Source organism: Nomascus leucogenys, chromosome 22a, assembly GCF_006542625.1.
Source record: "Nomascus leucogenys isolate Asia chromosome 22a, Asia_NLE_v1, whole genome shotgun sequence".
In the NCBI taxonomy this organism is placed as follows: domain Eukaryota; kingdom Metazoa; phylum Chordata; class Mammalia; order Primates; family Hylobatidae; genus Nomascus; species Nomascus leucogenys.
The window spans coordinates 364,604-390,516 of NC_044402.1; the positions used below are offsets into that span (position 1 = coordinate 364,604).

At 60.4% G+C, this 25,913-nt stretch overlaps 1 protein-coding gene and 1 gene segment (V, D, J or C); both read left to right on the top strand.

Moving 5' to 3' along the window:
- Positions 1-33: 33 nt before the first annotated feature.
- Positions 34-2,390, top strand: LOC115832429 (the record flags this gene model as incomplete). The annotated part of the gene is made up of 3 exons (XM_030803389.1): positions 34-136; positions 1,945-2,222; positions 2,307-2,390. Coding segments are annotated over 3 exons (465 nt in total), but the record flags the coding sequence as incomplete, so codon positions are not given.
- Positions 2,391-11,202: 8,812 nt separating this feature from the next.
- LOC101177159 lies at positions 11,203-12,622 on the top strand. The segment is given in 3 exon segments: positions 11,203-11,454; positions 11,668-11,988; positions 12,200-12,622. Coding segments are annotated over 3 exon segments (971 nt in total).
- The last annotated feature ends 13,291 nt before the right edge of the window (positions 12,623-25,913 follow it).

The window sequence follows — 25,913 nt, forward strand, 5'->3', positions numbered from 1 at the left end:
CGTACTCCTGCCTCCCTCCCTCCCAGAGCTCCGTCCAGCTGTGCAGTGGGGAGGGCTGGCCCGACCTTCTGTCCACTGTTGCAACGGCCCCAGGAAGCCACCCCCAATAAACAGCAGTACCTGCTCAGAGCCCCGGGTACACCCGTTCTTGGGAGCGGGCAGGGCTGTGGGCAGGGGCATCTTGGCACAGAAGAATGGGCCCCCAGGAGGGGCAGTGGGAGGAGGTGGGCAGGGCTGAGTCCCCCCAAGAGAGGCGGTGGGAGGAAGTGGGCAGGGCTGAGGTGCCACTCATCCATCTGCCTTCGTATCAGGGGTATTTGTCAAACAGCATATCTGCAGGGACTCATCAGAGCTACCCTGGGCCCTCTCTGCCCCCACTCTGGGCCCACCCCCTCCAAGGAGTCCAAAGACCCAGGGGAGATCCTCAGGGAAGGGGCAAGGGAGCCCCCACAGCCCTCTCTCGGGGGCTTGGCTTCTGACCCCCTGGACAGGAGCCTCTGCACCCCCAGGTGTAGATGGGCACACAGGCCCCTCCAGGTGGAAAAACAGCCCTAAGTGAAACCCCCACACAGACACACACGACCCCAGACAGCCCTCCCCCAAGTCTGTGCCACTGGCATTCGCCTCTCTGCCCTGTCCCGCCTTGCTGAGTCCTGGCCCCAGCACAGGGTCCAGTGGGGCCGAGCCCACTCACGCCCCACAGCCTCCGCCACCCTGCCCTGTGGGCACACCAGGCCCAGGTCAACAGCCAGGCCCCCTCTCCTACTGCCCCCCCACCGCCCCTCGGTCCATCCTGAATCGGCCCCCAGGGAATCGCCAGCCTCACACACCCAGTTTCACCCACTCACACCTCACTCAAGGCACAGCTGTGCACACACCAGGCCCCATAGCAACTCCACAGCGCCCCGCACCACCACTGGGGCGCCATAGACACCCCACACATGGTCACGCGTGGCCCACACTCCGCCTCCCATACTGCCTCCAGCCAGGCTACTCCCAAGCCCTTCCTCTGAGCCATACCTGGGCCGCTGGATCCCAGAGAGAAATGGAGAGGCCCTCACATGCTGTCCTCCAGTCCAACCCACCCTGTCACCCTGTCACCCTGTCAGCAGCACCCCACAGCCAAACACAGGATGGATGCGTGGGCTCCGTCCCCCACTCACCCACACCGGAACCCCAGAGCAGGCCACGTGCCCCTCCCAGGCCTCAAACTCACATGCGCATCTGACACCCCAGATCCGAACGCTCCCCCCGGTCATGCACACCAAGGGCACAGCACCCACCAAATCCACACGGAAACACGGGCACCGGGCACCCCAAGAGCACAAAGCCCCTCCACGTCTGAAGACACCGTCCCCGCACACCGTCACAGCCACGCACTCAGCTTCACTCTCACGTCCCAGCCCACCCGCACCCAGCTCCAGGCCGGGAGCAGCAGAAAGAGGTGTGAGGGCCCGAGGCTGGACCTGCACCTGCTGGTGACCCGGGACCAGCAGGCAGCTCAGGGCGTTGGGGAAGGGAGTGGAGGGGACCCAGGGCAGGAGGAGCCAGAGGGACCAGGCTGGTGGGCGGGGCCGGGCCGGGGTGGGGCCAGGAGGCAGCTCTGGACTCCCACAGGCCTGGGCTCATAGTCCACACCAGGACAGCCCCTCAGAGCACCCATGCGGTGAGTCCCAGGTCTTGGGAGCCAGGCCGCAGAGCTCACGCATCCTTCCGAGGGCCCTCAGTGAGGCGGCCACTCCTGTGCCAAGGGGCTGGGTCCTTCTCTGGGGAGGGGATGGGGTCTAGAGAGAGGCAGAGTGCAGGTAACCAGAGGTCAGGGGAGAAGCCGTAAGGAACAGAGGGAAAATGGGGCCAGAGCGGACGCCCAGGGATGAGAGGTCAGGAGTGGTCGGCCTGGCCCTGGGCTGTTGACTGACTCGGGACCTGGGTCCCCACCCTCAGGGCTGGCTGGCGGCTCTGCGCAGTCCCGGAGGGCCCTGGATACGGTGCTCTGCCACTCCGGACAGCAGCAGGGACTGTCGAGAGAAGCAAGGGGCTCTGTCCGTGACCCCTGCTGCCACTGTGGAGCCGGGAGGGCTGACTGGCCAGGTCCCCCAGAGCTGGACGTGTGCGTGGAGGAGGCTGAGGGTGAGGCGCCGTGGACGTGGACTGGCCTCTGCATCTTCGCCACACTCTTCCTGCTCAGCGTGAGCTACAGCGCTGCCATCACGCTCCTCATGGTGGGCACCCACCTCCAGGGGCCAGGCCAGCACAGGGGGCTGGGCAGAGCCAGCAGAGCACCCTGACCCACGGCCTCCCCTCAGGTGCAGCGGTTCCTCTCAGCCACACGGCAGGGGAGGCCCCAGACCTCCCTAGACTCCACCAACATCCTCCAGCCCCCTGCCTAGGCCGAGGGCCACTCACGACCCACCAGGCCCAGCTTTTTCTCTGCCGGCACCTGAGCCTCCCTCGGGCTGCGACCTGCCCTGGGTGGGAAAAGGGAAGCAGACAAGTAAAGGGGGCACAAGGTCACTACTGTGGCTGCTGGCCAGTGACTCTGAGCCCAGAGGGGACCCACTCAGCCTCAAGGCTAAAGGCGCCGACAGAACCACCAGTCGCAGCCCCCACCCTAAAACAGTGTCTGTCCCTTCAACAGTCATCGAGGAGGGGGGGCTGCTAGCCGTTCTGAGCCCATCCCAGGCCCCTGGGTCTCAGGGTCACTCCCATTCTGACTGTATAATCACCAAAAACCAAAGAGGGCCCAGCACCCAGCCCAGGACACAGCTGAGTCTGCCTCCAGCCCAACACCAGCCCACGGCCTCACTCCCCTGCCTTGGTCTGACCCTTCTAGCCTGAGGTCCAAGTGCCTGGCATCCCCGTCCCCCAAGCCTCACCCAGACCTTCTTTCCCTTCACCCACTCCTCCTGCCATCCATCCGCAGCCCCCGTCCCTGCTGCCTGAAGGCACAGGGAAGCCCTCTGAGGCCAGGCCACAGGACTGTTGAGGGCTTCGGGCCCCTGGAGTGGGTAGAGGGGCTCCCACAGCCAGAGAAGGGGTTTCTGCAGGGACAGCAGCTGCTGACCTCATCCCTATGACCTCGTCCAGCCTCTGGCTTCAGCAGTCCTATTTCTTTCCCTCTGGGTTTCTTAGTAAAGTTCCTTTTCACAAACCCCACGTCTTCAGAGTGCTCTGTGGGAGGTGTCTGTGGCCCTGGAGTGGCTGGTGGGAGGCAGGACCCCTGAGGACGTGGAGGAGGAGCCAGAGGGGAAGGAAGGGCTGGGGCCATTCTGGGGTCCTGAGAGCCAAAGTGCCCAAGCAGTGGTTCCCATCAATCACCCCTCAGCACCCCAGAGACTCCCCAGCTCAGCCCTGTCATATCTGGTCTGCTGGTCTCCAGCCCAGACTCATGCCGCCTCCTCAGGTAAAGTCAAAGCAACAATCAACATCAACCCCTTTGTGGGCAACACCAGAAGGGGCCCATGCTGTGGTCAGCACAGGAGGCCCCAAGAATGTGGCTGCACAGTCACCAAGGTGGAGGCTGGTGGGGGCCCCCAGGACCACTGGCCACACACCCTGATCCACCACCCACTGAGCACAGACAAAGCTGACTCCCCAGCCCACAGCCGCCCACCGGCCTGGACCTCCTGAAGAGCTGAGATGTGACACAGGAGCAGGCTGGGGCCCCAGAGCCATCAGGACCACAGGTGGGCTTGACCCACACCTGTCCTCAGGGCAAACATGCAGCTTCCCTGGCTGGAGAGGCCTGCTTACGAGGGTCTCCACAACATCCTAAAAATGGGAGAGAATACATGATAGGCATGACAAAGGGCAGGGTTCCCTCATATACAAAGAGCACTCAGGGATCAACAAAAAGAAAGGTGAGCAATAGGTTCTTCATGGAAAGGAAAAACCCAGTGGCCGATAATATAAAGAAACCATTTCAACAATGAGAAAAGTGAAAGGAAGGAGGAGGGGATGAAGGGGGTGGAGGTGCTTCTTGGCCCTGACTGAGGGCAGGTGAATCCCTAAGACCACTTTTTAGGGCCAGTTGGCAAAATGCCCCAAGGCAGGAGAGTCCTCTCACAGTGATGGCCCCACAGGGAGAGCCTCGCCCTGTGCCAGGAGAGCCACGTCACATGCAGTCTGGCACAAAGCAGAATGAAGCAAGCCTGCCACAGTCTGACAGCGGCACCTGGGTCCTCCGCCCTGTCCTCTGCTGCCACCTTGGAGCAGCCGGGCACGGGGGAGAAGGTGAGGAGCGACAGCTCCCTACGGGGTAGGAAACCCCAAAGTAGGCAGCGCTGAGGCCGACTGGGTCCAAACAACACCAGAGGAGGGGGCGTCACAGGACATGGCCAAGGCCACAGCCGCTGCCCAGCTCTCCTCACACACGCCCTCATTCACAGAAACACACACAGGCACACACTCGCACATGCAAAAACACACAGGTTCACACACACAGACTCAACCTCTCATACACATTTGCACTCACACACACCAATCATGCACTCACACACGCTGACACGCTCAGGCACGTTCACACCAACACACACACAGTCTCAGGAAGCCAGGCCCTCCATCCACCCCATCGTCAGCCCAGGGTCTCGCAAACCCACATCTCCTGCAACAGACCGGCCCTCCACAGCCAAGGTCCCCCGGACCGGGAACCCCTCTGGGGGGCAGAGCTCAGTGACTTCTTTCTCTGCCCTGCACCCTAGATCATGAGACCCCCATGGCCCCAGAGCAAGGGCAACAAGGAGTCAGCTCACTGCCCCCCTGTGTGGCAGATGTCCTCACTCAGAAAATTCCACCGCCTCAAAGGCCTGAGAGGAAGGCGAGATGAGCACCCACGTACAGGAGACAGACGGGGCCCGTGGGGAGGGGCAGAGGCCTGGATTCACACCCAGGCTCGGAACAGCGCCCCTGCCTTCCACATGGCCTGGCCTCCCGGGAGCAAGAGGATGCCGTCTCAGGGCCCCTCCATCCCCCTCTTTATTCCCCTATTAACCCACCCGTGGGTACAACCACGGCCCCCAAAAGGTAGAGCCACATCCTCGCCCCTGGGGCCATGGAGTGCAGTGTTATTTGTCAAAAGGGCCTTTGCAGATCCCATCGGGGTAAGGATTTGAGGTGAGGGCACCTGGATTATCAAGGATTTGAGGTGAGGGCACCTGGATTATCAAGGATTTGAGGTGAGGGCACCTGGATTATCAAGGATTTCGAGGTTAGGGCACCTGGATTATCAAGGATTTGAGGTGAGGGCCACCTGGATTATCAAGGATTTTGAGATGAGGGCACCCTGGATTATCAAGGATTTTGAGGTGAGGGCACCCTGGATTATCAAGGATTTCGAGGTGAGGGCACCCTGGATTATCAAGGATTTCGAGGTGAGGGCATCCTGGATTATCAAGGATTTGAGGTGAGGGCATCCTGGATTATCAAGGATTTGAGGTGAGGGCATCCTGGATCATCAAGGATTTTGAGGTGAGGGCACCCTGGATCATCAAGGATTTCGAGGTGAGGGCACCCTGGATTATCAAGGATTTCGAGGTGAGGGCACCCTGGATTATCAAGGATTTCGAGGTGAGGGCACCCTGGATTATAAAGGATTTTGAGGTGAGAGCACCCTGGATCATCAAGGATTTCGAGGTGAGGGCACCCTGGATTATCAAGGATTTTGAGGTGAGGGCACCCTGGATTATCAAGGATTTCGAGGTGAAGGCACCCTGAATTATCAAGGATTTCGAGGTGAAGGCACCCTGAATTATCAAGGATTTTGAGGTGAGGGCACCCTGAATTATCAAGGATTTTGAGGTGAGGGCACCCTGGATTATCAAGGATTTTGAGGGGAGGGCACCCTGGATTATCAAGGATTTCGAGCTGAGGGCATCCTGGATTATCAAGGATTTCGAGGTGAGGGCATCTTGGATTATCAGGGATTTCGAGGTGAGGGCATCCTGGATTATCAAGGGGGCTGGGTCCCTAGGTCCAAGGACAAGTGTCCTAGCTGGAGACAGATGAGGAGACACAGGGATGGGGAGAGGCAGAGGCAGACAGGGGTGGTGCTATGGACTGAGCGTCTGTGTCTGCCGGAAACTCATGTGTGACAGCCCTCATCCCAGAGTGAGAGCATGCAGAGCTGAGGCCTTGGGGAGGTGGTTAGGGCCTGAGGGGGAACCCTAAAAAAATGTCATTCGTTCCCTAATCTTACTAGAGACCCTAAAGAAAAGGGACCCTGGAGAGCAGCCCTGCCCTCTTTCCACCACGTGAGGACGCAGCGAAAAGATGGGGGTCTGTGAACCAGGAATCGGCCCTTCCTGGAACTTGACCCTGCTGCCATCCTGACCTTGAACTTCCAGCTTCCGTGGGAAATGAATGTTGCTGATGAACCCACCAGTCTATGGTATTTTTGTTATTGCAGCCAGAAATGACTAAGACGCAGCAGCCACATCCCCCTGGCAAAGGCTGGGGGGCATCCCAAGGTTCATAACAAAAGCTCCAGAGCTTCCCTGAACCACCAGGGTGTGTCTTCCCAGGACCCTGGGGCAGCCCCAGGCTACCTCCCTCCTCCTCTGACCCCACCGGCCCTGATCTGGCCTCATTGTCACTCCCTGGATTTCACCCGATGGCCTCCGCCGGGGTGGCCCGGCCCCACAGCCAGGGCATCTTCCATTCACGCCCACACTTTCCAGGACTCCGTGCAGCAGCTCCTCTGTGAAGCGTCCCCGGCCTCCCATTGCCGGTGCCACCAGAGCCCCCAGACAGAGCTGGCCTCCCCCGACTCCAGGGCCAGCATCGCTGGCGGGATCTCTCCAACGCAACGGCCGGCTCCCCCGTGACCCACAGTAGGAGTGCCACCTGGGCAGCGCTGGACAGGGTAGAGCAGGCACCTTGGCTGCCCTGACCTGCAGGGCTGCAGGCTAGGAGACGGGGTGCCCCCTATGCCCGCACCCTGGGCTGCAGTCTGAGGCCCCCAGCGGCCCATGGGGCAGGCCGAGGGAGGCCAGACCGGAGTGGCTCCAACCCAGCAGCACAAGACTCACTCTCCCCAGCCTGATGCCCGCCCTGTGGCCCCAAGGCCCCCTCACCGGGGGTCCACTCACAGGCGCCTTCCCCTGCGGGCGGTCGGGGACCCTCTCTGGCCCTGTGTCTCCCCTTCGCCATCTCTGTCTCAGGGTCTCTGAGCCTCTAACTGTGTCTGTTCCTGTTTCCCTGCATCGTGGCCCCCACCCCGCCCTGTGGAGCCATGTGGGGCCGTGAAGCTCCACGGCCGGTGGGGTCACAGAGCCCTGGCCACACACACCTGGCCCCACCACAGCCAGACCACAGGCCAGACATGACGTGGAGCCGCGCGGCCCTGTCTGCTGGGGCAGGAAGTGGGTGAGTGACCCCGTCTGTAGGCCAGACATACGGGCATGCAGGCCCTCCCCTCCAGCCCCTCAGCATCCAGCCACATCTGTGGACACAGCCAGAGCGGCAGAGCAGGGGTCTGCTAAGGACAGACAGCCATCAAGGCAGGGCCTGGGCTCCGTCCCCACAGCCGCCCTCTTGGCAGGCAGCCAGACGCCCGTGAGGGTGGACCTGCCATGAGGACCTGCACGTCGGAGGCCGCCCACTCAGCCCTGCGGGCCTCCAGCAGCCTGACCAGGTGGTCCTGGAGGTCTCCAGGCCTCCGTCTCCTCCTCTGCACATTGAGGAGTCCAGCCAAGCTGGTCCTGGCCCCTTCTGGAAGCAAAAGATGGAGAACAGGCACCAAGGCAAGAGGGAAGGATGAAAGAGGCCACCACAGGGACTCTGGAACCACAGGCAGCACTTCCTAACTGGGCAGGAAGGATCTGGGCACTGGGGGCTGAGCCAGGCTGGCCAGGCCTAAGCTGGGATGACCCGGCCCTTCCTGGGTACAAGGTGAACAGCTTTCATGGCTGAGCTGAGGCCTAGGCTGAGCCAAGCCAGAGGGCAGAGGAGAAGATGACCTGGAGCCAACTGACACACGTCCATGAGGGCTGCCCTGAGCTGCCCTGGCCTTGGCTGAGCTGAGCGAGGCTACGCTGGACTGGGCTGAGCTGAACTGGGATGGACTGGGCTGAGCTGAACTGGGCTGGACTGGGCTGAGCTGAACTGGGCTGAGCTGAGCTAAGCTGGGCTGGGCTGAGCAAGGCTATGCTGGGCTGGGCTGAGCAAGGCTATGCTGGACTGAGCTGAGCTGAACTGGGCTGAGCTGGGCTGGGCTGGGCTGAGCTGGGATGAGCGAGGCTATGCTGGACTGGGCTAAGCTGGGCTGGGCTGAGCTGAACTGGGCTGAGCTGGGCTGGGCTGGGCTGGGCTGAGCTGGGCTGAGCTGAGCTGGGCTGTGCTGGGCTGGGCTGAGCTGAACTGGGCTGAGCTGGGCTGGGCTGGGCTGAGCTGGGCTGAGCTGGACTGGGCTGAGCTGGCTGGGCTGAGCTGACTGGGCTGAGCTGGGCTGGCTGGGCTGGGCTGAGCTGGACTGGGCTGAGCTAGACTGGGCTGAGCTGGGCTGAGCTGGGCTGAGCTGGGCTGAACTAGGCTGAGCTGGGCTGGACTAGGCTGAGCTGGGCTGGACTGGGCTGAGCTGAGCTGAGCTGAACTGGGCTGGACTGGGCTGAACTGGGCTGGGCTGGACTGGGCTGAGCTGGGCTGAGCTGGGCTGGGCTGAGCTGAGCTGAGCTGGGCTGGGCTGAGCTGAGCTGGGCTGGGCTGGGCTGGGCTGGGCTGGGCTGGGCTGGGCTGGGCTGAGCTGAGCTGGGCTGAGCTGGGCTGGGCTGAGCTGAGCTGAGCTGGGCTGGGCTGGCTGGGCTGGGCTGGGCTGGGCTGAGCTGGGCTGGGCTGGGCTGGGCTGAGCTGGGCTGGGCTGGGCTGACTGGGCTGAGCTGGGCTGGCTGGGCTGAGCTGACTGGGCTGGACTGGGCTGAACTGGGCTGGGCTGGGCTGGGCTGGGCTGGGCTGAGCGAGGCTAGCTGGACTGGGCTGAGCTGGGCTGAGCTGGGCTGGGCTGAGCTGAGCTGAGCTGAGCTGGGCTGGGCTGAGCTGAGCTGGGCTGGGCTGAGCTGAGCTGAGCTGGGCTGGGCTGAGCTGAGCTGGGCTGGGCTGGGCTGAGCTGAGCTGGGCTGGGCTGGGCTGAGCTGAGCTGGGCTGGGCTGGGCTGGGCTGGGCTGAGCTGGGCTGGGCTGGGCTGGGCTGAGCTGGGCTGGGCTGGGCTGGGCTGGGCTGGGCTGAGCTGGCCTGGGCTGAGCTGAGCTGGGCTGAGCTGGGCTGGGCTGGGCTGGGGCTGGGGCTGGGCTGGGGCTGAGCTGCTGGGCTGGCTGGGCTGGCTGGCTGGGCTGAGCTGAGCTGGGCTGGGCTGAGCTGGGCTGCGCTGGGCTGAGCTGGGCTGGGCTGGGCTGGGCTGGGCTGAGCTGGGGCTGGGGCTGAGCTGGGGCTGGGCTGGGCTGAGCTTGGCTGAGCTGAGCTGGGTTGGGTTGACCTGGGTTCAGCTGAGCTGACCTGAGCCAGGATGAGCTGAGCTGGGCTGAGCTGGGCTGAGCTGAACTGGGCTGGGCTGGGCTGAGCTGGACTGGGCTGGGCTGGGCTGAGCTAGACTGGGCTGAGCTGGGCTGGGCTGGGCTGGGCTGAGCTGGGCTGGCTGGGCTGGGCTGAGCTGGGCTGGACTGGGCTGGGCTGAGCTGGGCTGGACTGGGCTGGACTGGGCTGAGATGGGCTGGGCTGGGCTGGGCTGGGCTGGGCTGGGCTGAGCTGGGCTGGACTGGGCTGGGCTGAGCTGGGCTGGCTGGGCTGAGCTGGGCTGGGCTGGGCTGGGCTGGGCTGGGCTGAGCTGGGCTGGGCTGAGCTGAGCTGGGCTGAGCTGGGCTGAGCTGAACTGGGCTGGGCTGGGCTGAGCTGGACTGGGCTGGACTGGGCTGAGCTAGACTGGGCTGAGTTGGGCTGGGCTAGGCTGGGCTAGCTGGGCTGGTGGGCTGGGCTGAGCTGGGCTGGGCTGGCTGGGCTGGCTGGGCTGGGCTGGGCTGAGCTGGGCTGGGCTGAGATGAGCTGGGCTGAGCTGGGCTGGGCTGGGGATGATCTGGGCTGGGCTGAGCTGGGCTAGGCTGGGGTGACCTGAGCTGTCCTGGGCTAGGCTGAGCTGGGCTGACATGGGCTGAGCTGGGCTGGGCTGAGCTGTACTGAGCTGGCCTAGGCTGGGTTGACCTGGGCTGAGCTGGACTAAGCTAGGTTGACTTGGGCTGGACTGGGCGGGACTGAGGTGGACTGAGCTGGGCTGGGCTGAGCTGGGCTGGGCTGGGGCTGGGCTGGGCTGGGCTGGGCTGGACTGAGATGGGCTGGCTGGCTGAGCTGGGCTGGGCTGGACTGGGCTGGATGGGCTGAGGTGGCTGCTCATGTGGGAAAGAGGCCGTGGGTTGAGTGTGACTCCACCTGCAGAGCCCTGAGCCCAGCTATGTTCTTAGGGATTCTGAGGGCCACGCAGCTCTGTTGCACCACGATTCTGTCTTCTCTCTTGCCCATTGCCTGAAGGAAATTTGGAGTGGGCTGGGCCCAGAGCTCCCCCGTGTAGCAGACCCTGTCCTGGAGGGCCTGGCAGGGACGTGGCTTAGCCTGTTGGCCTGTGGTCCTGAGACCTCATAGGCCACAGGGGTCCACTGTGGCTTGTTTGGGCCTGGGGTGGGGCTCATGGAGTGGTGGGTGTTGGACTAAGACCCTGAACGGGTACTGGGGGGTGGGGTCACAGCCAAGCCGCCCCACCCCTACACCATGCACACAGCACTCAGAGCCCAGGCCCCCTTCTCAGAGCCCCCACCAAAATCCTCTCTAGGTGCAGGGGAGAGAGAAAGGTATGTCCCACACCCAGAGCAGGAGCTGCGGTCAGGGAGCTCAGGGGACTCAGCCACTCCATGCCGAGCCCTGTTTAATACAACTTGTGTCTGGGACGGCCTGGGTCAGAGACCCTGTCTAAGGAGCATGTTCAGAAACCATGTCGCTGAGATCAGACAGCAGGGTCCAACCGCAGGCCCGTGGTGCAGGAGCTGTGTGACATTGGGGCCGTCACCAGGCCTCTCTGTGCTGGGTTCCTCCAGTGTAGAGGAGAGGCAGGCACAGCCTGTCCTCCTGGGGACATGGCATGAGGGCCGCGTCCTCACAGCGCATTCTGTGTTCCAGCATCCCCGACCAGCCCCAACGTCTTCCCGCTGAGCCTCGACAGCACCCAGCCAGATGGGAACGTGGTCGTCGCCTGCCTGGTCCAGGGCTTCTTCCCCCAGGAGCCGCTCAGTGTGACCTGGAGTGAAAGCGGACAGAACGTGACCGCCACAAACTTCCCACCCAGTCAGGATGCCTCCGGGGGCCTGTACACCACGAGCAGCCAGCTGACCCTGCCGGCCACACAGTGCCTAGTGGGCAAATCCGTGACATGCCACGTGAAGCACTACACGAATCCCAGCCAGGATGTGACTGTGCCCTGCAGAGGTCAGAGGGCAGGCTGGGGAGTGGGGCGGGGCCACCCCATCCTGCCCTGACACTGCGCCTGGACCCGCTTCCCCCCGGGGTGCCGCCCCGTCACTCACAACAGAGTTGACTGCGGGCCGAGCCCCAGGAGGTGGTGGTGGACAGGCCAGGAGGGGTGAGGCAGGGGCACGGGGAAGGGCGTGCTGACCAGCTCAGGCCATCTCTCCACTCCAGCTCCCCCACCTCACCCATGCTGCCAGCCCCGACTGTCGCTGCACCAACCGGCCCTCGAGGACCTGCTCTTAGGTTCAGAAGCGAACCTCACGTGCACACTGACCGGCCTGAGAGATGCCTCAGATGCTACATTCACCTGGACGCCCTCAACTGGGAAGAACGCTGTTCAAGGACCACCTGAGCGTGACCTCTGTGGCTGCTACAGCGTGTCCAGTATCCTGCCCGGCTGTGCCCAGCCATGGAATAATAGGGAGACCTTCACCTGCACTGCTGAGCACCCCGAGTTGAAGACCCCACTAACCGCCAACATCACAAAATCCGGTGGGTCCGGGCCCTGCTCAGTGTCCTGGTTTGCAAAGCATATTCCCGGCCTGCCTCCTCCCTCCCAGTCCTGGGCTCGGGTGATCATGCCAAGTACAGAGGGAAACTGAGGCAGGCTGAGGGGGCCAGGACACAGCCTGGGGAGCCCACCAGAGCAGAGGGGCTCTCTCATCCCCTGCCCAGCCCCGTGACCTGGCTCTCTACCCTCCAGGAAAAAACACGTTCCGGCCCGAGGTCCACCTGCTGCCGCCGCCGTCGGAAGAGCTGGCCCTGAACGAGCTGGTGACGCTGACGTGCCTGGCACGCGGCTTCAGCCCCAAGGACGTGCTGGTTCGCTGGCTGCAGGGGTCACAGGAGCTGCCCCGCGAGAAGTACCTGACTTGGGCATCCCAGCAGGAGCCCAGCCAGGGCACCACCACCTTTGCTGTGACCAGCATACTGCGCGTGGCAGCCGAGGACTGGAAGAAGGGGGACACCTTCTCCTGCGTGGTGGGCCACGAGGCCCTGCCGCTGGCCTTCACACAGAAGACCATCGACCGCCTGGCGGGTAAACCCACCCACGTCAATGTGTCTGTGGTCATGGCAGAGGTGGACGGCACCTGCTACTGAGCCACCTGCCTGTCCCCAGCCCTGAATAAACTCCATGCTCCCCCAAGCAGCCCCACGCTTCCATCCAGCGCCTGTCTGTCCATCCTCAGGGTCTCAGCACATGGGAAAGGGCCAGGGCACGGGGGGTAGAGCACCCCCTGCCCTGAGCCTTGGGGGGCCCCTGGCACCCCCATGAGCCTTTCCACCCTGGTGTGAGTGAGTTGTGAGTGTGAGAGTGTGTGGTGCAGGAGGCCTCGCTGGTGTGAAATCTTAGGTTTGCCGAGGCAGGCACAGCCCAGGGTGGGTTCTGAGAGACACACATGCCCCGGAGAGTTCTGAGTGGGCAGTAGCATGGACGTTTGTCCCTGAGAGAGCTGCCTCTGGCTGCAGCTGGGAGGGAATAGGGAGGGTGAGAGCAGCAGCCTGGCCAAGAAAGACGCACATAGTGGGAGGAGCGGCGAGGGAGTGAAGGGCTGGACTCCAGGGCCCCACTGGGAGGACAAGGTCCAGGAGGGCCCCACCACCCTAGTGGGTGGGCCTCAGGACGTCCTACTGACGCATGCAGAAAGGGGCACCTCCCCCTAACCACATTACTCTGTAAGGGGCACATGGGCACACGTGCACACTCACACTCACATACACGCCTGAGCCCTGCAGGAGCAGAACGTTCACAGCCCAGACACAGCTCCAGAAAGGACAAGGGAGTCCCCTCCCAAGCCCCCATGGGACATTCCCAGGCTCAGCCTGCTGCCCCAGGCCCCTCTGGCCTCCCTGTGTTTCCACTGTGCACTGCTCAGGGACGAACTCCACAGACCCCTCCCAGGCAGCCCCTGCTCCCTGCCTGGCCAAGTCTCCCATCCCTTCCTAAGCCCAACTAGGACCCAAAGCATAGACAGGGAGGGGCCGCGTGGGGTGGCATCAGAAGCAGGCCAGTGAGACATGGCCTGCCCCGGGCCCTCTGCATGCCTCTGGCTTCTGCCTGGGGCTCCCAGGAGTGGAAGAACAGTCCCACAACCACTGTGGGGACACCTGGCACCAGGACTCCCACAAGGGGGCAGTGGGGCCCCTGCTCATGCCTTAGACATCTTCCAGGCCTCCCCAGGGGCCCCCGCCTTCTGGCTGCCTCCCGCTGCTCTCAGGGCCAAGGTGAGACAGAGGCCACTGTCACCCCTGAGGGTCCAGTCACCAGAGGGTAATTGAGAGCAACAGGTCACTCCGGGAAGCCCTGCCACAGAGAAGCCCTCCAGCCCATGGGACCCAGGACCTGGCCCAGAGGAGGGGCTTTTAAAGAGAGGGGGAAAGAGGGAGAATCAACAGATGAGGGGCTGAACCAGCAGACAGAGATCAAGCAGACACATGGGTAGATCCTAGAACATATAATGAATGGATGGGTGGATGGAGGATTGGTAGATGAAGGATGGATGGGTGGTAAAATGGATGGGTGGGTAAATGGCTGGATGGAGGATGGACGGATGGATATGTGATGGATGGAGGGATGAAGGATGGGTGGGTGGGTGACGGATGAGTGGATGAATGAAGGAAGGAAGATGGATGGAGGGATGGATGGATGATGGATGGATGGATGGATGATGGATAGGTGGGTGGATGATGGATGGGTGGGTGGATGATGGATGGGTGGGTGGATGATGGATGGGTGGGTGGATGATGGATGGGTGCGTGGATGATGGATGGGTGGGTGGATGGAGGATGGGTGGTTGGATGGAGGATGGAAGATGGATGGAGGGATGGATGGATGATGGATGGATGGATGGATGGATGGATGGATGGATGATGGATAGGTGGGTGGATGGAGGATGGGTGGTTGGATGGAGGATGCAAGATGGATGGAGGGATGGATGGATGATGGATGGATGGATGGATGGATGATGGATGGGTGGGTGAATGGAGGATGGGTGGACGGATGGGGGATTGAGGATAGTGGGGTGGGTGGGTGGGTAGATCTATGGAGGATAGGTGGATGGAAGATAATTGGATGGAGAATTGCTTTATGAATGGATGAATGAAGAGATGGAAAATAGCTTTATAGATGGATGGGTGAATGGATGGATGGATGGATGGATAGATGGAAGAAGGATGAATGGATGGAAAATAGCTTTATAGATATATGGATGGATATTTAAATGATAGCCTTATATTAATAGATGAATGGAGGATGAATGGATGGGTGAGTGGGTAGCAGTGTTATCGATGGAGGGGTGGAGATACGGATAGTAGCTTTATAGATGGATGGATGGATAGATGGACGGAAGGATAGACAGACAGGTGAATGACTGGATGTATCAGCATATGACAAGCAGGTACAGCTGTACATGGGAGGTCTATACCCTGAGACCCTGAGGAAAATAAGGATGCCTGTGCTGGTGACCCTCACCTGGCCCTCCCTTGTAACCCCTCAGCCACATTCCCTGGGAAGGCAACAGAGGCCTCTCTTCTTGCCCATTCAACCTTTGGCACACTGAGTGTCAGACCCAGGGTGTCTGTCTTGGACCCAGATCTCCTTGAGGGTGGGTGTGTCTGGTCCTCTCTGGCCCCGGGACCCAGTCACTGAATACGTGGCTGGGACTAAGACAGGGTGGGGTGGGAGGGGTGGGAGGTGTGGGAGGGTACCTTGGGCTCAAGCTTCCCTTGGAGAAGCAGGTGGTGTCCACTTTCTGCCCTGCCGAGTCTCTCCCTGAAGTGCCCTAAGAACCTCAAAGACAGAAGGTCCAGCCCCTCACCTGGGACCCTGCCTCCTCATCCTCCCTGGGGGAGTCTCAGGCCTTAGATGGGGACCCAGACCCCACTGTCCCCACACCCCAAGGAAGCATAGCCACTGTTCACAGGAGTCTGGGCCTGGCAGGCTCTTGCTGTGTTGCAGATTGGCAGATGCTGCCTCCCTATGTGGTGCTGGACTTGCCGCAGGAGACCCTGGAGGAGGAGACCCCCGGCGCCAACCTGTGGCCCACCACCATCACCTTCCTCACCCTCTTCCTGCTGAGCCTGTTCTATAGCACAGCACTGACCGTGACCAGCGTCCGGGGCCCATCTGGCAAGAGAGAGGGCCCCCAGTACTGAGCGGGAGCCGGCAAGGCACAGGTGGGAGCCCAGGAGAGGGATGAGCCCACAGTGGATGGGGTGGGCTGCAGTGCTTGGCTAAGAGGAGAGCACCACCTGCTCCCACTGTGGGGGGACGTGCTCTCCTGGGGGGCCCTTCACAGACACTGAGGACACGGGCAGGCCCAGGGTCAGGGCTGAGCTTCCCTCTAATGCAGTAACCAGGATTCCGTCCAGGCTCCCATGAGCCAGGCCAGGGCTGGGACAGAGGGCGTTGGCAAGGATGCTGCTCCTTCAGGCTGTGACCCCTCTGTCTTTGCAGGGAGGAAGTGTGGAGGAACCTCTTGGAGAAGCCAGCTATGCTTGCCAGAACTCAGCCCTTTCAGAAGTCACCGACCTGCCCTTACTCACATGCCTTCCAGGTGCAATAAAGTGGTCCCAAGGAAAATGTTCACAGACTCTGAAACAGGAGACGGGGGTCAGGGAAAGGGTGGTGGCTTCAGACTGGAGAACACCTGCTTCAAAGTCCCCCTGGGTGTCACGGTGGTCATGGTGGCCATGGACAGAGGGTACCCCTGGTCCCAAAATCAAGAAATGACCTGATCTTGCATGAGGCTGAGGCCCAAGGATGAATGTTGGATTCACCAGAGACCATGGCAAAGAAGCCTGCTCCCAAGAACTACATAACCTAGGCAGCCCTGGTCCTCCTCACTGGGTCCTCATCCTGATCACAGGGCCCTGGTCCTGACCAGTCGGCCCTTTTAACGATCACTGAGCTCTGGTCCTACTACTTGGGCCCTGTCCCTGATCACTTAATTCTAGCCTTGATCACTGAGCCTCAGTCCTGATCACTGAGTCCTACTCCTGTTTCTGGCCCTGGACTTGATCACTCAGCCCTGGTCCTCATCACTCAGCCCTGGACCTCATCACTCAGCCCTGGTCCTGATCACCCAGCCCTGGTCCTATCACCCAGCCCTGTCCCCCCCCCCCCCCCCCCCCCCCCAGCCCTGGTCCTGATCACCCAGCCCTGGTCCTAATCACCCCCCTGTCCCCAGCCCTGGTCCTAATCACCAGCCCTGGTCCTAATCACCCAGCCCTGGACCTCATCACCCAGCCCTGGACCTGATCACTCAGCCCTGGTCTTGATCACTCCATCCTGGTCCTCATCACTCAGCCCTGGTCCTGATCACTCAGCCCTGGACCTGATCACTCAGCCCTGGTCCTGATTATTAGATACTGATGCTGGTCACTGGGCCCTGGTCCTTATTACTGAGACCTGATCCTAATCACTGAATCCTGCTCCTGATCAACAAACCCTGGCCCTGATGAAAGGGCTTTGCTCCTGATCACTGGGCCCTGGTCATGCTAACTGTGTTCTGGTCCTGATTACTGAGTGTTGGTCCTGATCGCTCAGTCTTGATCCTGATCCCTGAGTCCCAGACTTGATCACTCAATTCTGGTCCTGATCACTGGGCCCTAGTCATGATCACTGAGCCCTGGTCTGGATCACCAACTCTGCCTAACTCAGTCCTGGTCTGGATCACTGAGCCCTAGTCATGATCACTGAGCCCTGGTCCTGATCACTGGGTCCTGTTCTTATCCCTGAATCTTGGTCCTGATCACTGAACCCTGGCCCTCATCACTGGGTCTTGTTCCTCATCACTGGGCTCTGGTTCTGACCAATGGCCCCTGGTTCTGGTCCCTGAATCCTAGTCCTGATCAATGGGCTCTGCTCTTGACTTCTGAGTCCTGGTGCTGATCATCCATTCCTGGTCCTGATCACTGGGCGCTGATTCTAATCACTCAGTCCTACTTTTGATCACTGAACCCTGGTATTTATCACTGAGCCCTGATCCTGATCATTGGGCCCTATTTCTGGTAACTGAGCTCTGATCCTGACCACTGACCTCTGTTCCTAATCACTGAGCCCTGGACCAGATCACTGGCCCCTGGTCTTGATCACTGACACTTGTTCCCGATTGCTGAGCCCTGGACCCGATTGCTGGGCCCTGTTCCTGATCACTGAGCCCTGGTCCTGATCACTGAGCCCTGGACCCAGTCACTGACCCCTGGTCCTGATCACTGAGCCCTGGACCCAATCACTGAGCCCTGTTCCTGATCACTGAGCCCGGGTTCCTGACCACTGAGCCCTGGACCAGATCACAGATCCCTGTTCCTGATCACTGATCCCTGGTTCTTTTCTTATACATATTCATTTTGAAGTCTGATTCCTTTTCTGAGCATATATCAGTCTGTCTAGACACTGAGTCCTGTCTGATTTCTGAGCCTTGGCCCTCATTAGTAAGTGACCTGCAGTGGTGGAGGGAGGCCTCCAGGGAAGCCGAGACCCTCTCAATGCGCGCACTTGCTGGTAGATGAAGAAATTACCCCAATGACTTGCTCCATTTTTTCCAGGCTCAGAGGGGTGTGTAGGCCCCAGGAGGACTTGCTGGGGAGAGGACCAGCCCAGGCCCCATGAGCTGGGTTGCTCACCCCCAGCCCCAGCCCCTAAGGGGTCGCCAGGTCTGGACTTAGCACTGGGGAGGGGGTATAGTACAGGAGTGGGGACAGGAAGGTGAGGGGAGGCCATGCTGTTTGTATTCTCTTGCTTTTCTCTTTCTCCTGAAGCCTCTTGAATACACCTGCAGAAATACCCAAAATAGCCCTGTGGGGCAGCTGAGTCATTGTGAACACAGCCCAGGCCAGGTGTTCCAGCCAGAGAACTGCTGTTCTGAGAAACATGCCCCAAAACCGAGACCTGGTCAGGTGCGCCTGTGGCCTGAGCAAGGGGCTGCAGCCACAGGGAGGCCCAGCCCCAACCAGCCCAGGGTCAGCTAGGGCTTTCCAGGTCCAGGGTTAGGAAGAGGTCAGCCAGAGTCAATTATGGTTTATCTGAGGTCTGCCAGGATCAGCCAGGGTCATCCAGGGCCAGCCAGAGCCAACTAGGGCCAGCCAGGGTCAGCTTTGTTCAGCCTGGTTTCTGCCAGGGTCAGCCAGGGCCATCTGGGGTCATCCGGGGCCAGCCAGGGCCAGCCTGGGTTGCACCAGGGTCATCCAGGGCCATGTGGGGCCAGCCAGGGCCAGCCTGGCTTCCGCCAGGGTCTGCACAGGCCATTGTCCACCTGTCTGTGCTCTCCAGGTGGCCGGCCTCCTCCATGGGCAGCCCTCACGAGGGCTGCGCCCACCACACAGCAGACCCAGGGAGGCACCAGCACTGAGCATCTGGCAGTGACCGTGGTGGGCCTCACACCCTGCATGCACCTCGCTCAGCTCTCCCCAGGGCCCTTGGCCAGAGCCAGGATGCGGTGCCCAGCCCTGGGGCTTGAGCGGCCGCCCCGGCAGGCTGTGTCCAGCACAGGCACAGCCCACAGGGCCACAGCAGGACCTGCACCCCACACCAGGGAAACAGGGGTTCTGGGAAGGGGACATTGGACCAGGGGCCAAGAGAGACACAGAGACATAGAGACAGGGACAGGGAGAGACAAGAGACACAGAGACAGAGAGAGACAGGGATGGGGAGAGACAAGAGAGACAGGAAAGGAGAGACAAAGACAGATACAGAGAGAGAGATGGGGATGGAGAGAGATAAGAGACAGGGACAGAGAGGGACAGAGACACAAGAGACCGAAAGAGAGATGAGATGAGAGAGATAAGAAGAAACAGAGACAGAGATGGAAAAAAAAAAGAGGAGCTGGGAACAGGGAAAAAGAGACATGGACACAGAAATACAGAGAACACACAGGGAGAGAAAGAGGCAGCAAGATGGGCCCAGGAACTCAGGTGCAAGCCCCTCTCACACACTCACACTCACAAACACACACCACAACTATTATACAACATTCACACACACACACACACACACAGAAACATACCCACACTCACAGCCACACACTAAGTCACTGTCACATTCACATCCACACTCACACCCAAACACACATGGCCCAGCAGCAAATGGGCAGAGCTCAGCCTGCAGCTGGGAGCGGTCGAGCGGGTGCTGGGCCAGAGTCAGGGCCTCTCTGTGGGTGGGGGTATGGCAGCACGGGCCCACCTGCACCTCCAAGGCCTGGCCCCCGAGGTCCCTGGGCCACCACCCAGCCCTCGCCCTGTTCCCTGTCTGTGCCGGACGGGGCAGGACTCTGAGCTTCAGGGAAACCTACAGACCCACATGGGACCCTGAACATCGGGCTGGGGTGGGTAACAACATGCCAGAGGCGGGAGCAGGAGGTCCCAGGACCCTGGGCACTGTGACCCCAGCCTTGGGGGCTGAAGCCTAGGACGGCCTCGGGTCTCCCAGGAGGGACTGGACAGTGGGGGATGGTCAGAGAACAGGACAGCCAGCAGGGTGCAGCGTGAGGACAGGGATGGACGCTGGGAGATCAACAGGACAGGGGCAGGGGCCGTGGAGTGGGCAGAGGGCCTGGAGGGCCTGGAGGGCCTGGAGAACCTGTGCGTCCGTGTCTGTGGGAAGGGGGCCAGGAGCAGCCGAGAGTGGCCAGGCTGGCAGGGGTGAGGAGGTGGGGGCAGTGAGGGGAGGGCGACTGAGCCAGTGAGGCCTCTGGCCAGGGAGGGGACCTTGGCTGGGCTCTGACTGAACCCAGAGCTCCTGGAGAAGGGGCCCCAGGCGGGGATGAGGATGTGGGCATCTCACTCCATCAACAATGGGGCTTCCAACACGCACAGCCTGGGCCTCGGAGACCTGGGCCTGACTCGCCTCCCCCTGGCACTGGGCCGGGTGCTGTGTGTGGTCCCCAGTCCCCGCAGCACCTCCCCCACACTGGTCATGTTCCAGGGCCCCTCTGAAGCACCTGCTGTGAGGGGATGTGGGGAGGGGACAGGGAATTGGGCCTGAGCTGCCGGGTGGGGTGGGGTTCGGGGACCCAGGCTCAGCGTGTGGCTGGGGACCAGACAGATGGGGATGGAGGAGGACACGCCGTGTACCCACTGCCTGCCAAGGGGTGGACCCATGCCCAGTCTAGGCCATGTCCCCCGAGGCCTGTGAACCTTCACTGTGACCCACTAAAACATTCAGGAGCTTTGAAAGCAGCCCCCGTCCTTGTCACTACGTGATGACTCTGAGTGTCCCACGGTCCCTGCTGGATCCACCCTCCAGCCCCAGCGGGGGAGGCTGGGCCCCGGGCAGCAGGTAGTGAGGGCAGCGGGCACAGCCACCCTACAGCACACACGGGGTCACGAGGATGCGCCCACCACACCCCGTGCACAGGCTCCTCACAGCACAGAGCTCACCGAGGGCGCTGGCCGTTTGTCCTCAGGAGTCCCACTGTGCCCCCTGCACCCACCCCGTCCTGCTGGGGCTACAGCTGGGTCCTGGAGCACGGGGCGGCCCTGAGCATCTTGTCATCTTGGTCCCTGTCGGGTGAGCTGCTGGCTGTCTGTGGAGCTGGCAGAGCCTTGGTTCAGCCTTGGAGGCCGGTCCTGGGGCCCAGCAGCTGTGGGGAGCACTGCCCAGTCCCATGCCCACAGGGAATCACCTGGGCTGAGGAAGGGCCCACACACCGACGGGATCGGGGTCAGGCAGCACACACCTGGCACCGAGATCCCACGTCCCGAAGTGGGGACACGGCCCAGGGGCACTGTTCCAAGAGGGTCTCAAGATGGGGTCTCCTGTTTCAATCTTCACTCCTTCTGCACCTGTTTAGCTGGGAACCTTCTAGAAGAAGGGATGTCCTCAATCATGGGGTGGTTGTGAGCTGAGCACAGATCACACAGGAGGGTACATGGCTTCTCCTTCACCAGGAAAACAGTGAAGAGAGACAGAGACACAGAGAGAGACAGAGTAACAGAGAAAGACAGAGAGACAGAGAGAGACACAGAGTCACAGAGAGACAGAGACAGAGAGAAACAGAGACATAGAGACAGAGAGACAGAGACAGAAACAGACAGACAGAGACAGAGAGAGAAACAGAGACACAGAAAGAGACATGCAGACAAAAATAGAGACAGAGATGAGGAGTTACAGAGAGACAGAGAGATAGAGACAGAGATAGAGAGACAGAGACAGAGAGAAAGAAACACAGATATAGAAAGAGACATTGACAGAGACAGTGAGAGAAAAACAGAGACAGACACACAGACACAGAGACACAAAAAGACAGAGATAAAGTTATAGAGAGACAGAGATACACAGAGACAGAGAGACAGATAAAGAGAGATAGAGATATAGACAGAGACAGACGGAGAAAAACAGAGATAGAAACAGAGAGACAGAGATAAAGTTACAGAGGGACAGAGAGAGACCAAGACAGAGATAAAGAGAGACAGAGACAGAGTGAGAGAAACAGAGGCAGTAAGAGATAAAGAGAGTTACAGAGACAGAGAGAGATGGAGATTGAGACAGAGAGACAGAGATAGAAAAATAGACACAGAGAGATAGAAATAGAGAGAGACAGAGACAGAGGTAGAGAGTCACTGTCACATTCATACCCACGCTCACACACTCACACCCTCACACACTCACACTGAGCTTCCCTCAAGCCCTGGCACTTCCTATGGGGCCCACAGCATGTCCAAGCCTCTGGGCCACCAGCCTCACGGCTCACTGCTGTGTGCCCACCACACCCTGCCTCAGAGTTCCCCTCTGTGAGCTGGGCATGTGTCCTACACTCTGCTCATGGGGGCCCTGGGGGAAACAGGGCCCACCCAAGGCCTGGCTCAGGAAAGGCCCCAAACACACATGGCCCAGGAGCAAAGGGGCAGAGCTCAGCCTGCAGCTGGGAGCGGCCGAGCGGGGGTTGGGCCAGAGCCGGGGCCTGTCTGTGGGTGGGGGGCACGGCAGCACGGGCGCACCTGCACCCCCCAGGCCTGGCCCCCGAGGTCACTGGGCCACCACCCAGCCCTTGCCCTGTTCTCCGTCTGTGCTGGCCGGGGCAGGGCTCTGAGCCTCGGGGAAACCCACACACCCACATAGGATGGAGAGACAGAGATACAGAGAGACAGGGAGAGACAGAGAGAGATAGAGAGACAGAGATAGAGAGAGAGACAGAGATAGAGACAGAGACACAGAGAAAGACAGAGAGAGAGACAGAGAGACAGAAAGACAGAGAAAGAGATAGAGAGACAGAGATAGAGACAGAAAGACAGAGAAAGAGATATAGAGACAGAGAGATAGAGATGAGAGACAAATACAGAGAGACAGAGAAAGACACAGAGATAGACATGAGAGAGACAGAGATACAGAGAGACAGAAAGAGAAATAGAGACAGAGCAATAGAGATAAGAGAAAGACAGAGACAGAGAGATACAGAGGGTGAGAGAGACAGAGAGACAGAGAGATAAGAAGAGAGACTGAGATAGAGACAGAGAGACAGAGAAAGACAGAGAGATAGAGAGACAGAGATAGAGACAGAAAGACAGAAAGAGATAAGATAGAGACAGAGATGAGAGACAGAGATACAGAGAGACAGAGAAAGACAGAGAGATAGACATGAGAGAGACAGAGATACAGAGACAGAAAGATAGAGAGATAGAGACAGAGCAATAGAGATAAGAGAAATACAGAGACAGAGAGATACAGAGATAGAGAGTGAGAGATATGAAGAGAGACTGAGATAGAGACAGAGAGACAGAGAAAGACAGAGACAAAGAGAGACAGAGAGAGGGGAAGAGAAACAGAGACAGACAGCAACAGAAAGACAGAGAGATATACAGAGACAGAGACAGAGACAGACTCAGAAAGACAAAAAGAGACAGAGAAAGAAACAGAGAGAGAGAAAGACAGATATAAGGAGAGATAGAGAGAGGGAGAGCTACAGAGAGGAAGAGACACAGACAAACAGAGAGACATACAGAAACAGAGACACAAAATGACACAGACAGGCAGAGACAGACAGAGATGAAGAGACAGAGACAGAGGCAGAGAGACAGAGAGAGACACACACAGGAAGAGACAGATGAGAGAGACAGAGATACAGACAGAGATACAGAAAGAGACAGAGAGAGACACACACAGGGACATGAACAGACAGACAGAGAAATACACAGAGACACAGAGGCAGACAGACAGAGATATAGACAGAGACATGGAAAGGCAGAGACAGAGAGAGACACACACACAGGGACACAAAGAGGCTGAGATATATAGAGAGATACAGAAAGACAGAGACAGAAGCACAGAGAAAAACACACACAGGGACACGAAGAGACAGACAGAGAGACAGAGGCAAAGAAAGAGACACAGCAAAGGGACAGGCACAGAGGGAGGGATAGACGGGAAGAGAGAGGGAGGGATAGAGACAGACACGGGGGAGAGATGGATGGAGAAAGGAGGCACAGACGGAGACACACGGAAAGAGAGAGAGGCCAAGACAGGCAAGATGGCGGGACAAAGCCCAACAGCCGGGCTTGACAGAGATGAGTCAGAGACACCGACAATGAGACAGAGACAGAGATTCAGGCAGGGAGATACCTTCAGAGAGGCAGAGAGACAGGGAGACAGAAGGGTGGCCAGAGACAGGGACAGCGGGAAAGACGGAGCTGGAGGCTTAGATGGAGATGGGTGTGACACAGCTGGGAGCAGGGAAGCCACAGCCACACAGCCCGGGTGCTGCAGCCACCACGGCCCCCAGGCCTGGAGACCCAGCCCCCATCACCATGTAACCTCAGGCCGTGTCCCTGGCCCTGCTGAGCCTTGGGGTTCTCTCTGCACAGTGGGGACCACCAGGCCCTGAGGGAGAGGGGGAGGTGTGGGCCTGCACCAGACAGGCCCTGTACCAATGGGGCTGCCTGTGCCCGGGCCACCAGGGCCACCTCCGCTAAGCCTCCTCGGGGCTCCTGGGGTGGGGGTTGGCTGGGGGCCCTGCCAGCGTTGGCTCCCCTGACCTTCCTGCCAACCTGGGGGCTGCCCCTGGGTCCTGGTCCCAAAGATGGCAACAAGTTAAGAACCACTGAATTCAACAAAGTTGACATTTGCAGGCTGGTCCCAGTGTCAGTAACCCAAGTGGGCCTGTCCTGGGGTAGGGGGCGGGTGTCCCCGAATCTGGAGGCCTGAGCCAGCCTGGCCACACTGGGGGAGAGGGCGGGTGTCCTCAAATCTGGAGGCCTGAGCCAGCCTGGCCACGCTGGGGGACAGGGCGGGTGTCCCCAAATCTGGAGGCCTGAGCCAGCCTGGCCACACGGGGGGACGGGGCGGGTGTCCCTGAATCCGGAGGCCTGAGCCAGCCTGGCCACGCTGGGGGAGGGGGCAGGTGTCCCCCAATCTGGAAGCCTGAGCCAGCCTGGCCACGCTGGGGTAGGGGGCGGGTGTCCCCAAAACTGGAGGCCTGAGCCAGCCTGGCCACACTGGGTGGGTGGCAGCTGCAGCTGCAGGTGGAGAATCGTGCATGCTATTTCTGGAAACAGGCTCAGAGGGCAAGAAACATGTTTTCGGTGTGGAACAAACAGCCATTTGCATGTGCCCTGAGGGCCAAGTTTGCCCAGAATGAGTCACTCAAGGAGAAACAGATCAGAGCCCTCACACCTGCCTGGGGGAGGGGTGGGCGCCATGCCAGGGACCTGCTGTTGGGCCCAGAGATGCCGAAAACTCAGCCCACCCGGCCGCCATGGCAGGACCCGCTTTCCTCACCAGCTTGCCCCTAGGTGGGACCCACAGGACCCCTGGGAAGCCCTCAGCAGCCCTTGGGCACGTCCCACCCTGCGCAGAATGCGAAGGCTCAAAGGCCCACTCGGGCTGAGACCGCAGGGAGCCCTTGGCCCCTTGGAAGCAGACCCCTGGGGCCCCGAGGCTAGGCTGTGGGAGGGAGCAGCAGTGAGACCCCCACTGGTCCTCAGGGCTCACAGGTGCCCCGGTGAGGGTGCAGGGAGCGGGGGCGCCTGCCAAGCAGGAAGGCGGAGGGCCCAGGATGGTCATGGCACCATCAGGGCACAGTATGTGTCACTGGCCCAAAAGAGACTTGCCCATGAGGAGCTCCTGCTGGTGGATGCAGGGGTGCCCTCCAGCCTCCTTGTGGGGCTAGGAAGGGAGGGCAGGGCCAGGCAGACCCTAGGGTGAGGTAGGAGGACTGGCAAAAGGCCAGTGTGGCCAAAGGAGAGCCACGTGGGGGCTGGGAGGGCGCAAGGTTCGGGCCCGGCCAAAGCGTGGGTGCCAGGTATGGTGCCCGCCAGGGCCGCACAGCTTGTACTCCAGAAAGACCCTGGGGCGCAGGACGGGCTTGCCATGCTGAGATCTGGAAAGTAAACAGGCACTTAATGGCAGCACGCCAGCCTGCATGATCTGTGCTCACACTCACCCACCACGAACAATGCCCTCCTTCTGGAAGGTTCCTAACACG